We start from the raw sequence: 16,169 nt of genomic DNA, 5'->3' as shown, positions 1-16,169 counted from the left end.
TCTACTAACTTGTGTCCCTCATCATGAAAATAAATAAATAAATAAAAACTTTTAATAGCAACTAAAGTCGTATTTAATAGCATATTATTTATGAGATTTAATTATAAATTTGGCTTAAATCCAAATATTCTGTTAATTTTATTTTTCTTGTGTTTCATATTTTTTTCCTCACATTTTATTATTTTTATGAAATAAATTTGAATTTAATAAATTAGTGGAATTTATTCTGTGGAATGATAATCTGATTTATGGGATAAGATAAATCCTATTTAACGGAAAACTAAAGTTCCAGTCAAAATACGTCCTAAATTTGCTAATACGGTCATCGGAGTACGAACCTTGGCGGTGATGCAAAGCGTTCGACATGCCTCCAAGGGATATGGCCTAACTTGACTATTGGTCTTCTGTTTCTTCCGCTCCACTGTGCCGGGTTCCCGAATCTATCTCCCACCTTCGGCCCGAAGAAAGCTAGCAGAGGTAAGCAATAATCACCATCTTGCTTTAGCCTCCGAACATTTTGTGCCGGATCGCCCCTTGAATGAGTTAGCTTTTTTATTATAATTTGCGATCACTTCTGCATTTTTGTTTCTCCACGAGTCGGCAAGGGCTCTTTCACTGATCTAGGGACGGTAAATCTTTCATCTCTGTTAATATGAAATTATGAGTTTGATGTAACATATATTGAGTTTATAGGATCCAACACTTACCGTGTTGTGTTTTGGGCATAATTATTAGAGTTGTAAGGCTTAGTTATGCGTATGTGGAAATTTGGGTTTTATGATTATTTCTTAATGTTAGAGTGTAGATTAATGCATTTAAGACTTGTTTGTGGTGATCTTATGTTTGAAAGTCTAGCACGATCTTGTATAATTAAGAGAATTGTTTTACTTTGAATTAGGGGCATGACTATAACATATATTGAGTTTTATATGGTAGAATTAGGGTTTATGTTGTGTTGGTAGCCAATCGTAAAACTCAATCTAAAACTAATGAGATGAATCCAAATTTAAAAATATTACTAGTGCTAGGACATTTCAGTGAAGCGGCACATCACATGCTTACCCAATCATGTTGGTATATCTCAAGTGCTATCATATATCTATCTTTTTTTTTGTTTTTTCTTATTTCATTTTGGAGGAAGTGAGAAATTTCCTTGTTTAGCTTTATCTTCAAGGGTGGTGTTCTACTATTGAAGATAAGAATAGTGCCATCTTCTTATTATATCTTCCACTTTTAGAACACATTCATCAACACTTGATAACACTGTCCGACTCTGGAGCTTGAAGTCTTTGCTGTCCTAGCGTCCTTTGTGTAGTTGTTTTACTTTAGTCTTTGTTTTTGTGTCCAGTGTTTTCTGTATTTTATTTATCTTTTGGGATAATAAACTTGTAATTAGAAAGATTCTTAGCTTAAGTATAGCTTAAATATAAATACCTGGAGCTTGTTTAGGGTATGTAGTGTTTTGTGAGTTTTTTTTTTTTTCTTAAACGTCTTAAACGTTGTTTGGTGCTCATTCCGACACCTTTGCTTCTGTATCCTAAGGGGGCTCTTATGTGGTGCTTTGACCATTATATATTGTTCTTGTCTCTAAATTTTTGAAGTATTCGTTGGCAATTGTGTTATTTTCTTTGTGGCTGTTTTCGGTTGTCTCCATTGGGTCTCGGTCTCTGTGGTTATTCTTTTTCTTTTGTTTGTTCCACAACCAACTGCAATACCCTTTTTGGTATGAGTGCAGTCTTTCTTTCTTGGGTTATTTGGCTAAAAATAAGTGCCGCTGTTATCCAATCGTTGGGTCCCATCGGGGCTGCCACAGGAGGCTGCTGATTGGCTTCTCAATCCCATTTCATTCCCATAATTTGTGAATTTATTTCTGCCCTTGTGTTCGATTGTGGTTCTTTCTACTTTCAAACATGTTGCCACGAAGAAATATTGCAAGACCTAATCAAGAACCGATTGTCGAAGAATTGCACGTGAAATCAAGGGACTGTAGGAGTTGCTTGTGGTCTTGGAGCAAAAAAATTTAGATCAGATGGTGGAACCAAGATTGGATGGCGAGGAGGATGAAGAAGGTGAAAACTCCTTTCACCAAGAAGCTTCCAACGATGAGGCATGGTCCCTGAGTGAGTGAAGGAGGGAAAGACACCGCAAGTTTGCTGATTTTGGAATCAAGATTGACATTCTGGATTTTGAAGGCCGAATAGATCCGAATGAATTTATTAATTGGCCACATGGTAGAGCACATTCTTGAATTTAAATAAGGTTCCCAAGAATAATTTGTCTAGTTTGTAGTCATTAAATTGAGGAAGAATGCTTTGTTTGGTGGGAGAACGTGAAGAAAATGCGACGAAGAGAGGGCCGATTCAGGATTATCACTTGGAGCATGATGAATAAAGAATTAAAATCTAAATTTCTTTTGGAATAATATCGACAAGAGGTGTTCATTCGGTTACACCATCTTCATCAACAAGAATGGTTTATAGAAGAATATATTGCTGAATTAGAACAGCTAGGGCTGAAATGTAACCTTTTCAAACCCGAAGAACTCACAATTGCATGTTTGCTCAGTGGTCAACGACCATATATAGCCAATGTGGTTCAACTCCAGCCTTTTTGGACTCTACAATATGTGATTAGTTTGGTTGTGAAGGTAGAAAACAACAAAAATGGGTAAAATTGTTCCCATGCGCGGTCCTACCAATGACTTGGTATGTTCCAACAAATCGGTTCAAGCCAAGGTGCAACTAGGCAGATGAAGGGTTGAAAAACGACAACCGAGCAACACCAAACCAACCTCAAGGGAATGCTACCACATAAATGGGAGGAACTTCTTAGTTTTTCAAATTTTCTTCAAAGGCCGTTGGTTTGGTCGCATAGCCTCAAAATTGTCCAAACCGTTGTGTCATTTTCTTGGTAGAGGAAGCTAACAAGAGAAAGATGTTGTTATGAAGAAGAAGACAATATTCTGACTAGGACGCAACTCATACATGCGGATGAAGTAGAATTACTTATGATATGACATCTCCTAAGTATCAAACAATCTTTCAAGATTGATTACGACACTTCTTTATAACCTGGTGCATGGTTCGTGATAAGGTTTGTAATCTAACATCGATGACGAAAGTTGTGAAAACGTTGTTTAAACGTTGTTTCAGCGACTATGTTGGAGATGTTTGGACTAGCTACACAACCTCATTCTCATCCTTGAACTCACGTGGTTCAAGAAGGGAGCTGAAATTAAAGTCACCCGACAATGCTTGGTGCAATTTTTGATTGGTCGAAAACTTCAAGAGCAGACATTTCTTATGGGCATTTACCATATATTGTCCGATTGACATTGTCAATATGATCGTCGTACAATTCATGACGATTGTGCAAACACTTATTCATTATCAAAGAGGGAATTTAAGCCACCTTGGTGCCAATGAAGGAGAAAGTTCATCTGAGGATTGAATTTAACACTTTTATTCCACTATTTTGAAGGATCTAAAGGAGGCATCGATACGACATTCCCTTCTGAAGCTCAAAGATTGATACGACAGTTCAAAGACATCTTTCTGGTGGAAATTCCTGTAGGATTGCTTCCTATGAGAGAGGTACAACATCACATTGACTTTGTGTCTGGTTCGATCATTCCCAACAAACTCGCTTATAGGATGTCTCCAAAGGAACATGAGGAGCTTCCATGCCAAGTGGATGAGTTGACTAACAAAGGCTTGGTGCAGCGTAGTTCTAGCCCATGCATGATTCTGACTTTCTTGATTTTAAAGAAGGATGAGACATGGCGCATATGCATTGACAGTCAGGCTGTAAATAAAATCACTATCAAATGTAGATGTCTCATTTCTAGATTGAATGACTTCTTTTATCAATTAAAAGTGGTGGTTGCTCTCTCAGAAATAGACCTTCGAAGCAGGTATCATCAAATACATATGCAACAAGATGTATGGAAAACAACACTCAAGAGAAGAATGGATGGCTATGCTGTTTAGACTTTCTAACGCCTTGAGTACATTCATGCGCCTGATGAATCAACTTCTCCAACATTTTATGGGAAAATTTGTAGTGATCAACTCGATGTTATTTTTTATACCTTTAAAAAGGCTGAACACTTGCCACATTTACAGATTGTTTTTGGAGTCCTTCAATCACATCAACATTTTGCGCATAAGGTTAAGTGTGAATTTCTTGTTTCTCACATCAATTTTTTGGGAATGGAGGTAGATTCCAGCAAAATTGTTGTTGTCAAGGACTGGCTGACATCTACGTCCTTCACTAACGTCAAACAATTTCATGGGTTAGCCTATTTTTGGTACCGGTTCGTCAAGGGCTTCAGTACTATTGCTGTCCCACTGATCAAATCGCTCAAGACAACCCTTTTCCGGCCCTAGGTACAACTTCAGTCTTAAATTTTCCAGATTTTGATCTTGTGCTTGAGATGAAGTGTGATTCGTTTGATACAGATATTGGAGCAGTCCTTAGTCAACAAAGACATCCCGTAGCATTTTCCAGCGAAAATCTCTACTCCTGAAATAAAATTGTAACTTCTCTTGTTAATTGATCAATTTATTGTTGCATTGAAAGCTGGTTGTGGTTGCTGAAAAACCTAACTGCCGGCACTGTAAATTTAGCTGGCAAAAACATCTTGTCAGGTGTACAAGGGTGTTAGATATCAACGTCAAGGCATTCACTGTAGGGGTTAAAGTAGGATGCTACAAGTTTCGGGCGGATTTATATTTTCATTTGAAGAAAACATTTTTTGTAATTTTTATTTATGTTTTAACCATACATCTATATAAAAAGTTTTTGTTCAATATAACTTATTGCACCATGCAGCTTGGTTAGAATGAAGGCCATATCACTTTCGGCTGGTAATGAATATATAGAATTTGGTGGATTTACTTACCACTTAATTCTTATGTATATCTAACATATAAACTTTAATTTTTACATATATGCCACCTTACCTATGCATGATAATGTGCATTTCAATTTTTGAAAGTTAAAATAGTGATATTTTTTATGCGATATGAAACTATTGGGTGGTATAAATGTAAAAAAATAAAATTTAGCTGTTAGATATGTAAATGCATAAGAATTGAGTGGTATTTATATAAATGCCCCATAAATTTATTGTTCGTATTAGGCCTAATTTGGCTTAGGTTGGGCTATAAGAACATAGACTCATTGATGTACGTTTTCATTATTTGGGTTTCCAGTGGTAAATATTTTGCGCATTATATGTGATAAATTATGATGTGAATCAGAGAACTATGTTTTAGACCACATGCCTAGATGCTGACCACTTCATCCTCTGGTACTGTGCATTATATCTCAAATAACATTAAAGAAGTTCTAAGAATTTTACAAGTTTTTAATTGATTTTGCTAAACCTCAAAGGTGATGCTTTCCATGGACCGGATGTCCATAAGCATAGTGTTGCAAATGGTCCAAAAACGCCTTATTTTGTGGAAAAGACATTGGGGGTGAATTCTAATTTTATGATCTGTTAAATTTATTTCTTTGTGGAATACTTTTTGTGATTTCAGATTTTCTTTTTCAACTATAACCTTTTTGAATGTATGTTTCTTTGCATGGAAGTTTATTTCTTCCCCCTTCCCACAAACACAACCTTTCCAACCTTCACTTCCCCCAATAATGAGTTTTAGTTCTATTTGTTTGTTTTTGTAGGTTATTGCGATATTTTCCTCAATGGAGGATGATCTGGTAGATCTACTTGAGAATTGGGAGCTAGCTCCCATAAGCAATGCCATTTCTCTTGCTATTGTGGGGAAAACAGGTAATGGCAAGAGTGCAACGGGAAACAGCATTCTTGGAAGACAGGCCTTCATTTCTGATCTTAGTCCTTCTGCGGTAACATTTACTTCTGAACTAAAAAGCACTATTTTGGACGGACGTGATGTGCATGTTATTGACACTCCTGGTAATTATATTCTTTGTTTGATTTTAGAAATTTTCTAGCACTGCATTGTTATAAGGGTGTTATATGATTTGATTTAGTTTAATTCTAGTAGGATTTCCTAGGCTATAATAGGGATGGTCTAATACTTTAACCTTAAAACCAATTCAAGTGGTTAATAAATACTTAAAAGGTAGCTGCAGGGTGTGTAAGAACTTTGTTGGTAATATATATTTTCATTCAAAAGCGTTATGTTTTAAATCCCACATTTAATATTTTGTCACCATTTCAAATGGGATTGCCACATGGAAAAAAATTCATATTTTCAAATGGCACCAAAGTTAGTGAGCCAAAAAGGTTTTATAAGCTAATTCATGTAGGCTCATTATTGAAAAATTTTGGGCGCCAAGTTAAATTTGAAGTTTTACGTTTATTCTATAAAAGAGAAAATCACTAAAATGATCCACTGACTATTTGTGAGGGGCCATTTTATCCCAAACTATGTAAAATGTGCTATTTAACCTCCAAACTCGTTAAAGCATAAAATAATTATGTTGTCAAAAGTAAGAGTAATTAAAATTAGTGGTGTTAAAAAAGGGTAATTTGGGAAAATATAATTTATTTTAAGTTTTTTAATAAATATAATTTCCTAGTTATCTTATTTTCTTGTATACTATAGTGAATTTCACGTACACCAAGAGTATATTGAGATTTTGTAAGTTGCAAAGCGAGTTATTTTTATAAAAAATATTTTTGTTAATGTGATTGCATTATATAAAATTTAATTTTTGTAACAATGAATTTAAGATAAGAATGTCTAAAAAAATTATTTATTACTATAAATAACTTGCTCTGCAACTTATATGATTTCAATCCACTCTTCTTGTATTTTAGGTTAACTGTTGTCCACAAGAAAATAAGATTAAGTAGAAAATTATATTTAATAAAAATTCAATAAGAAAATATATTTTTCATAAAAAACTCTTATTCTTAACACTGTTAAATTCAATATCCATTAGTTTAAATGAATTTTCTTTTGGATCCCTCTTTATTAATATGAGTAGGGCTATCAAAACGACTCATTGTTCTCGAACAGTTCGTGTTCAGCTCCTTAATAAGCTTGTGTTCGTTTCGTTCACTGAGCAAACGTGTCGAACTCAAATAATTTTTTTGGGCTCGATATATAAATGAGTCGAACATGAACAAATATTTATTTATTCGTGTTTGACTCGTTTTGGCTCAATATATATATATATATGTATAATTGATGAGTATTATTTTTAAATAATTTTATTGATTACAAGACTAAAAAGATTTATAGTCAATTAAAATTATTAATTAAATAAATAGAGTTAAAATATATTAAATTATTGTTAAGTGATGTTTTAATATAATAATAAAATTTAAATCTCTCCCAACCCTTAACATCCTATGACTGTGTGACTAGGGTTGTATAGACGGCTCTTTATTCGTGAACAACTTGTGTCCGGCTCGCTAAGCAAATGAGCCGAACGCAAATAAATTTTTTTTATTCGATATATAAACGAATCAAACATGAATAGTAGTATTTCTTAACGAGCCGAATCAGGCTTCACTCATGTTCAGTTTGTTTGCACCCGTAAGAATGGGACTAAATTGGTTAAAAAACCCCTTATAAATAATCGAGGGATTAGTTCTTTTTTCTCTAATATAACAATATTAGTCTATTAGATCATTGGAAAAGATCGATTTCAGGTAACCTTGTCACAATTTTCAATATTACTTATTATTTTTTGAAGAATATTTTAGAGAATAATTTGTAATGTCAGTAAAGATGTGCATTCTGATTAGTTACAGTGAAATCAACCTCTTAAGGTTAGTACATCATGAAAAAAACTAATAATTCTTTTATTTTGTCATTGTATAGTTTCCTTATTTATTGTATGTAAAATATTATGGAAACTGGTGTCTACATTTCATCGTTCAATGTTGGATTTTGGAAGCTACAAAATGTTGAATTGTTTCTCTCTACGCCTCTACACTTAGAATATTTCGTAAATGTTGTGTATTTCATTCATTGTTTTGATGGAATATCAAGCTTTATTGCTTTAGGTACTACTTTCTTATCTTATGCGTTTATACTACATGGCCTGCCTAAGGATTGTGTTGTGAATTTGGATATTTAGCTCCATAAGAAGACTTCAAGAAGGGCTGAATTTAATATAAAGCAGGAATATACTAAATGGCTTGTGAAATTACCATTTATACAATTTTGTCCTTTTATAGCAAGTGAGGGATTGCTTACTGCCCCCTAAGACCATTTTAATGCATTTTATGAGTTCTGAATTCATTGCTTCTAATATTATTTAGTATTGCAATAGTTTTAGCTGACGTGATAAATAAAAACCATAAAAGTATCAGGTCGAGCTGAATCGAACTTCTAATTTCCAAGCTTGTTTATGTTTGGAATGGATTGGGAAGGGGCCAGGATGGGCTTGATTAGCTTTTTATGTAAGCTTCTCCCAGCTGACTTCAACATCCAAAATCATCCAATGCCTTTGTTTTAGGATTTTAATAGTATGGGCTGATAGTTTTTGAAGTTTATGGGAATGAGATAATGTTTTTGTATGCTTATTCTAGTTATAGTTATTGTATTATTTTTACCTAACTCGAGTTGTAAATGAGTTTTTTGCTGTATGAATATTGTTTTCATTTATTAATTGCTCTTGTAGAAGTTATTTAAGCGGGCAACTTTACAAAAATAATTGTTGACAAAACTTGGCACGGAGGAGTAGCTCTCGCTCTTCTAATGAATAATCCGAATAGATGAGATTTCCTTGAATGGGAATTGACGGGTTTTCTTATCTTTTCATTTAGATTAAAAGGTAATATGATGTTTTACCGTGCTAACTCACTGGTTCTCTATTCATTAATAACTTGAAAAGTCATTTCTTATTGGACAGAATTTGTAAATAGCTCTTTTTTTTTTTGGGAACCACAATGCGATTGTATGGGAGGGCAACCTCTCACTTCATTACTTATTAGTTGGAAGCAACACTACTTTAGCTGATACTGAGAGGTTGAATGTAGAGGTGTAAACGAGCCGAGCTTGAGCGAGCTTAGTGCTCATTTGTGTTCGACTCGTTGAATTTTTTTTTTCTTTTTTGTTGATGCTTGAAATGGCCTATGAACAACTTTTTTGTGTTTGGCTCGATTCAAACTCGTTTGCTCGAATTAAAGCTCATATTCAGCTTTAATTTAATTTGAACACCTTATTTAATTTAATTATTATTAAACTAAAAAAAATAATTATGTTTACGGAACCGGTTTGGAATTCAGATTTTTCTTGTGAAGGAATGGCTTCGCTTCTGCTTTTATAAAGCTTTCTCGCACCTTCCTTTCCGCCCTCCCGGTGTGGGACTAAAGTGTGAGATTATGCCATAGTCCATTGAATGTTGGTGAACCTGTCTGTCTGCAGCCAATTAATTTTGGTTTTATTAAGTTAAAAGCCACACCATGGCATGCATGAGGTTCCCTTTTTTGTCTCCCTGTAGCCAAGCCAGCGAACTTAGAAGTGACTTCTTACTTGTAGGCCCATTTACATACATACACCACCCAAATTTTATTTATTTACATATCTAACACCTAAACTTATATTTTTTTTATAATTATACCACCTAAATATAATTATACCACCTAAATATAATTTAAAATAATAAAATTCAGTATTTTTAATACATATGAAAAGTCAATATAAAAAATATAAATAAATATAAATATTTAATTATTTTCAAACCAATTCGAGCCGAGCTTAATCGAACAAATCTTTGTTCGTGTTCGACTCATTTACATTTTGAGCTTAAAATTTGGTCTTGTTCGGCTCATTGGGCATAATGAATGAGCCAAACACGAGTTTTTCGCGAACGACGAGCCACTTTTGGCAGCTTTTTTATTTACTTAAGCCTAGAACAAGTGCCTAGTTTGTATCAATAATGTAGAGCATTTTCATCTCAAGAACTGTAACCCTTAGCAACAGTTTTAATTGACTAAAATGTTTTTGAGTCACCAGTAGAATGACACCATTACATTTATTATCTAGCACTCACTTTGACTTTGCAATTGCAGCCGTTGTCTGGGATGTCTTGCATAGAGATGGTAATTGTGAAATTTCAGAGTTGAAGTATGGGAATTTTCATCCCAAGTATCAAGCTAGAAAAACACCAATATTAACCTAAGATGTGGATAAGGAAAAAGGGACATATTTGGGGGGTTTCAAAAAATGAGGCACTATTTGGCTTATTTTGAAAATTTGCCTACTAACTTTTACTTGCCATTTCATTGTTTCCTTATAGTTTTGCTTCTAATTCCATCAATGCATTTGTGCCCTTTAAAATTTCTGTCATGAGTGTCATCGTTGTCTGTGGTAAAACTTTTACAGCAAGCTGAGGTTTTAATTAGGATTATTGTTTTCCTCTTTAGGATTATTTGATTTTTCAAATGGCTCTGAGTTCGTTGGTCGAGAGATAGTCAAATGCATAGATTTAGCCAAGGATGGTCTACATGCAATACTCATGGTGTTCTCTATCAATTCCCGCTTTACAAGGGAAGAAGAGGCTGCTATCCAGACCATGAAAACCCTCTTTGGTGATAGAATTGTTGACTACATGATCGTGGTTTTTACTGGTGGTGATACCCTTGAAGCTAGTAGGAAAACTTTGAATGATTATATCAGCCGGTGTCCAGAGCCGTTGAAGGTTTGTTCATGTAATTTTTATCTCTTTGGTCATGTTTGATCTGTGAAGTTTTTATCGCTTAGTTTGTTGAATAGTTACATAATGATTGCAAGTTTTTCTTTTTCATTTTGAAATATTTTATAAATAGAAGTCTAATAACTTGTTTTCGTGGCAGTTTTTTAGGCTGTGATTTATATATGCAATTTTGCTTGAATTATAATTTATGTTCCGTTCTACTTAATGTTGTAGTCTTTTATTTAATTTATAAAGGGTAGATGTTTTTTTGTATAAAGGTAGCCTTGAACAGTTGAACTCACGAGTTGAGTGAAAATTATATGAATATGTGATATTTATTTCAGTGTTTTTTATTGATAGGTAATTCAATGGGTTTAGATTTGTAATCTCTATGCATGATCTTATGTAAAAAAAAGACATGATTTATTTACATGTGCAAAAATGTACAAGGAGGATATTCTCTATTGTTAGGAGTGATAATGTGTTGTAATCAATTGGAAATGAAGTGCTATTATTTTACAATTGTTGCAACAACAATTTGAATACTGGAACATGTAAGTTGGTTTTACAATTTCTTACCTTTACAAGATTAATTACTAATGCCCATGAATCGCATGAATAATGACCTGCTAGAGATCTAGTCTATGATGAAATGAGTTTCTCAGGGGTTGGGGTTATGTATGAACTCCGTCTCTTGTATTTATGGTTTGCTTTTGTAAGTATATTTTTGTTTCTTTATTTGTTTGTCATGTTTGACTAACACATTTGTTGTTGCTACCAATCAAGTATTAGTTTCTAGTTTCTATTTTGAATATTATATCTGGAAGGTTAGAGCTTGTCAAAGCTTTGAACATCCCACTGTTTCATAAGTTTATTCTTCTATTTGTATCTCGCTTGCTCTCCATCGTTCTATAAAATGCCTCTTGTATGTGCTCCTTTTTCAATCTTAAATTTTTGAGCAGAAATTTGATAAGTTTTTTTATTGTTTATGTTCATTGGATAAGCGCATTGCCTGTTGTATCTTAGTAAAAGGCTGAAGTCATTGTCAATAAACAGCGTTAAGCATTACTATTAATGTTATGCTCTTTACATAATGAAAACCATTATGTCTATACTAACAGATGGTTCCCATAATATGCCAGTTAGTTTCTCTACTTTCTATTCCAATGTGACTCTCATATATGTACTGCTTCCAAGCTAGAGGAATTACAAGCATCCCCATTGGTTTCAGCTATAACTTGAGGGGTTGTTACTCTTGTTGTATGCTGGCTTTGTTTTTACTATAATGTTGGTTACCTTGGGATACTTTGATATGATTAATTAGATAAGATGTATATGGAGCCTTTTTTTTTTCTTTTTGCTTTAACTGGCAATATGAAGTCAAGCTACAATTCTGAAGTTGCTTCAGAATCTATCTATTTACTGCATTATTCTGTGTTTCATGCATCATCTATGTATGTATCTTTAAACTTTATGTTCCTTTATTTTCAATGCATGATTATCACTCTTAAAATTTTAAAAAATTAAGTAGCTATTTGGCATCACTTTTGTTTTTTATTTTTTATTTTTTGTTTTTATTTTGTTTTGTTTATGCTTTGATTTGAAACAAAACAATTTGATATATTTAATTAAAATACGATTTAAAAAAATATATATATTAAAAACATCTGTAAGCTGAGTGTTTGAAAAATCAGACTAATTTGCTTCTATAAATAAAAAATTAAAACATGTAAAACCGCACTACAAGAACATGTAGTTAAAAACTAATGAAAAAACAAAAATAAAATTGACCCTAAATGTACTGTGATGGTTGTTTGTTTTCTGGACATTGATTGCGCTTGTTTTAGCTTTGAAAAGTTGAGTCAAGGGCAAAGCAGTTGGCATATGATATGAAGAAAGTGTGTTCTCTCTTATTCGCTAGCCCGTTCATGAGTCAGACTGTGGAAGTAGAATCTCTCGCTCTCTTTTGGAATCATTCTAGTTGACTAGGTGAAGCCATATTTTTGGAAGATTTTGTCGGATGATCGAGATGACTTTTAGATCTAGGAATAGAATCGTATGGGACAAAATTAGGTAACGAACAAAAGGATCCGCTTTGCATGGGGTACTTTGATCACTTGTTGCATTGTTCAATTCAGGAGGCCAAGGGTTGATAAAGATATTTGAAACTTCAAACTAATTCATTTTTTGAGTTGAATCAAAATTGATTTGAATAATTTGACATCAAATTTAGAGTTAAGTTACTTGTTTGAAATTTATTTTAGTTCTATAGTGACTTGAGATTTAATTCGATTTGGCTGAAAATTATTACATATATTACACATTTATTTAATATAATACTATAAAAACAATAGTTGATCCATTTATTTGGTATTTTGTAGCTCTTGTAAGAGGTTTTAGGTTCAATTCCTTCTTCCAATCTTTAAATTATTTACAATTTCGAGTCAACTCAAATTTTGGCTTGGACTAAAATTGAATTTTTTGAATTTGAGCTGACATGACTTAAAATTAATATGTTTTAAGTCAAGTTCATGCCAAGCAAAACTCACTTCAACTTCACATGTTACATCCATAAACAGGATATAATCTGAATGGATTCTGTGTGATGCTTCCTAATACTAGGAATAACCCCACGATGATGCTGATCAACCGCTGGCAAACGCTTCTTGCTGAGCTCAGAATGCTTGATCTAACTCAAATGAAGAATGGAAATTGACGCAAGAAAGCTGTACTAAACTTGGGTTCAATATTCACACTAGATACCCTTACGATGGTCCACGATTTCGCTTGTGCTAAAAAGGACGTGCAGTATATATGCATGGCCAGATTTCGCCCTCAATGATAGTACAAATTCTGAAACAACTAGTTGGGTCGATAACACTTCTAAAATCCAATTATCAAAAATTTTCTCTGTTGATGGAAGATTTACTTAACCAAACAGTTGATGCAGGTAAATTAATATGGTACAAATACTTAAAGAACCTCCCGGAAGCTAGTCCATTATGATGGAGATCACTTTGAAGAATGCTTATCAAGGCAATGTAATATGTGTCAAGAGACAGAAAGGGGGGATGATTTGTCTCTTTTGTGGCCACAGGGAGCTATACTGAATAAGTTCTTTTTGCACAACAATACTTAATTATGTCAATTTTGATCTCTATTGTGTATGTTGCAACAACAAGGCTCTGCAACTGGAGGGAAAATGTTTGGTCATATCTGAGTAGGTGATATGCTGTTTAGGGCTGGGCGGTCAATAAAAAGCCTAAACAACATAATCCAACAATGAAAAGGTCTTCAAGAATTGGTTCAACTTAACCAACACCGGACAAATGTCTAGGATTGGTCATAAGAATATATGCAATTTTTGTTGGCTATCGGGCTTAGGCAAAATATTGAAAATGTCTAACAAAAATCTGATCAAATCAATCCAGTGCTTGGCTATAACTATAAGGGTCCTGCTTGTTGCTGCAAATTGATTTCAGTGTCAAGTGATTTCAGAGTTACCTTTATATGTAAAATCATCTGCTTTAAGTTTTCACACCGCTATGTATCCTCTTTACACGATTATACTCTTGATGGCTTGCTTATTTTTCAGAAGTTTGAAACAAATGTTTTTGTTTCTTTGTTTGTTAACGCATTTAGTTTCAACTCTAGAATTGTGTCTACCGTTCACCAATTACTTAACTTTATAGTAGAGATTGATACATGTTTTTTCACAGTATGCCAACATTATACATAATGACTGATCCTATATATCTACAGTACTTATCTTTAATTAACCTTTCTATGTTGCCATGTCTTGTCTTTTCCTTTTCTCCTTTTTCTGCTCAAACTTTAAAATACGTTTTCAATTAATTCCGCATGCTGTCCAACTTTCCTAGCTTGACAAAAATTTTGTTGTAGAACATTATTCTATCATGTAAAAACAGAGTTATTGTTTTTGATAACTACACCAAGGACAAGATTAAGAGAGAGAGGCAAGTAAAACAGTTGATCTCTCTTGTCGACTCCGTTGTTGCAATCAATGGTGGAAAACCGTTCTCAAGTCAAATATTTGCTGAAGTCAAGGTACACCTCAGACAGATCCTTCTCTTAGGCATGTAAGTTGATCCATGACATTGTCTCTCTTGTTTATTTAGCAAGATGCCTTGCGCCGAGAACAAATGGAGAAAAAAATTAAAGATATGGAGAAAGAGATTGAAGCTAGTAAGGAATACTCTGCCAAGGACTTGTCTAAACTGAAGGAGGATATCTATAAATCATATGATGATCAGCTCAAACGCTTAATTGAAACGGTATTTATTTTCTTCAGTCCAAAATAATTAGTATCATTTTATGTTGCATTTGTTCATTTCTGAAATGAGAATAGATGGTCAAAATGATTCAGACTTTCGCTCTCTCTCTATTTTCATCTCAGCAATTTAAAGGGGCCTGAGACATTAAATTTTCACTAATTTGGTTATGCTGTAACTTTGATGTTTCTTTAGATGAAAATTAATGGAGGTAAGTTTCTCACTATAAAATTTAGGATTTTTTAGGGTCAATCTTAGATCAAACTAATGGAATTGCCCCTCAAAAAATTTAAAATGTTCCCATGAAAAACATCTCTACAGCAATTTTTTACCAAAAGCAAATTGATTTATATTTGCTGAATTAAGAGGATAAATTGATTATGTTAAAAAAAATATGATTAAAACGAACACAGTTAAACAATTTAATGATAGTTTTGGTCATTTACACTTGAATCTCATTATAGAACTATTTTTGACTGTAGGTAGAGCAAAAATTGAACTCCACCATAGAAAAGCTTAAGAATCAATTGGCTGAAGAACAGGTTGCAAGGTTAAATGCAGAAAAGGCTGCAGAAGCATCAAGGCTGAGATCACTTGAGGAGATTCAGAAGGTCAAAGATGAGCTGAACAGGGCTCGAGAGGAGTCCCAGGAATTTCGCAACAAACTAGAAGCAAAGGCTGATAAAGAACAGGCTGCAAGGTTAGAAGCAGAAAAGGCTGCAAAAGCATCAAGGCTGAGATCAAATGAGGAGATCCAGAAGCTCAGAGATGAGCTAAACAGAGCTCAAGAGGAGTCTCGGGAATTTCGCAACAAACTAGAAACAGGTAGGTGTGCTATCCTGTGATTGCCACTATCGCAGGCATTTAAATTTGTTGTCGTGTCTATATGTTTTATGTTTCTTATCTTACTCTTGCTTGCTGGTAAAGGAAATTGAAGATGTTATTTTACTCCTAAATTATAAATATTTTCAATTTAGTCCTTTAACTTCTTATTTATTATTCGAAATAGTCCATCTTTTTATTACAATTTTTAATATATTTGATGATTCAATTGACTGCTTTGAATTTGATTTGAGGATTTAAATGATTAAACTGGATAAATTAGATGTTTTTGGATTAAAACAGCCCCCTGTAAATATTCCAAAACTGCTTGGATCTCTAATCACGCTTATTATGTACAACATTATCCAAAGTGTGAACTTGATAGGAAAATGAATTTTGTAATATATTTTT

At 33.5% G+C, this 16,169-nt stretch overlaps 1 protein-coding gene across 2 annotated transcripts; it reads left to right on the top strand.

Annotated features, from left to right (window-relative positions):
• The first annotated feature begins 314 nt into the window (after positions 1-314).
• LOC110025459 (immune-associated nucleotide-binding protein 9-like) lies at positions 315-15,912 on the top strand. Of its 2 annotated transcripts, none has more exons than XM_020725951.1 (6): positions 315-477; positions 5,689-5,941; positions 10,376-10,650; positions 14,548-14,712; positions 14,784-14,939; positions 15,419-15,912. In XM_020725951.1, exons 2-6 carry the CDS (start codon positions 5,710-5,712, stop codon positions 15,779-15,781), a joined length of 1,191 nt encoding a protein of 396 aa, XP_020581610.1. In that variant the 5' UTR covers positions 315-477; positions 5,689-5,709; the 3' UTR covers positions 15,782-15,912. The 2 variants fall into 2 exon arrangements, with proteins under 2 accessions (XP_020581610.1, XP_020581611.1); XM_020725952.1 differs by lacking the exon at positions 315-477 and adding an exon at positions 542-629.
• Positions 15,913-16,169: the final 257 nt, after the last annotated feature.

The sequence above is a fragment of the Phalaenopsis equestris genome, unplaced genomic scaffold (genome assembly GCF_001263595.1).
Source record: "Phalaenopsis equestris unplaced genomic scaffold, ASM126359v1 Scaffold000300, whole genome shotgun sequence".
Classification (NCBI taxonomy): domain Eukaryota; kingdom Viridiplantae; phylum Streptophyta; class Magnoliopsida; order Asparagales; family Orchidaceae; genus Phalaenopsis; species Phalaenopsis equestris.
Note: the sequence above shows the minus strand (reverse complement) of the source record. Positions and strands in the feature narration are given on the sequence as shown.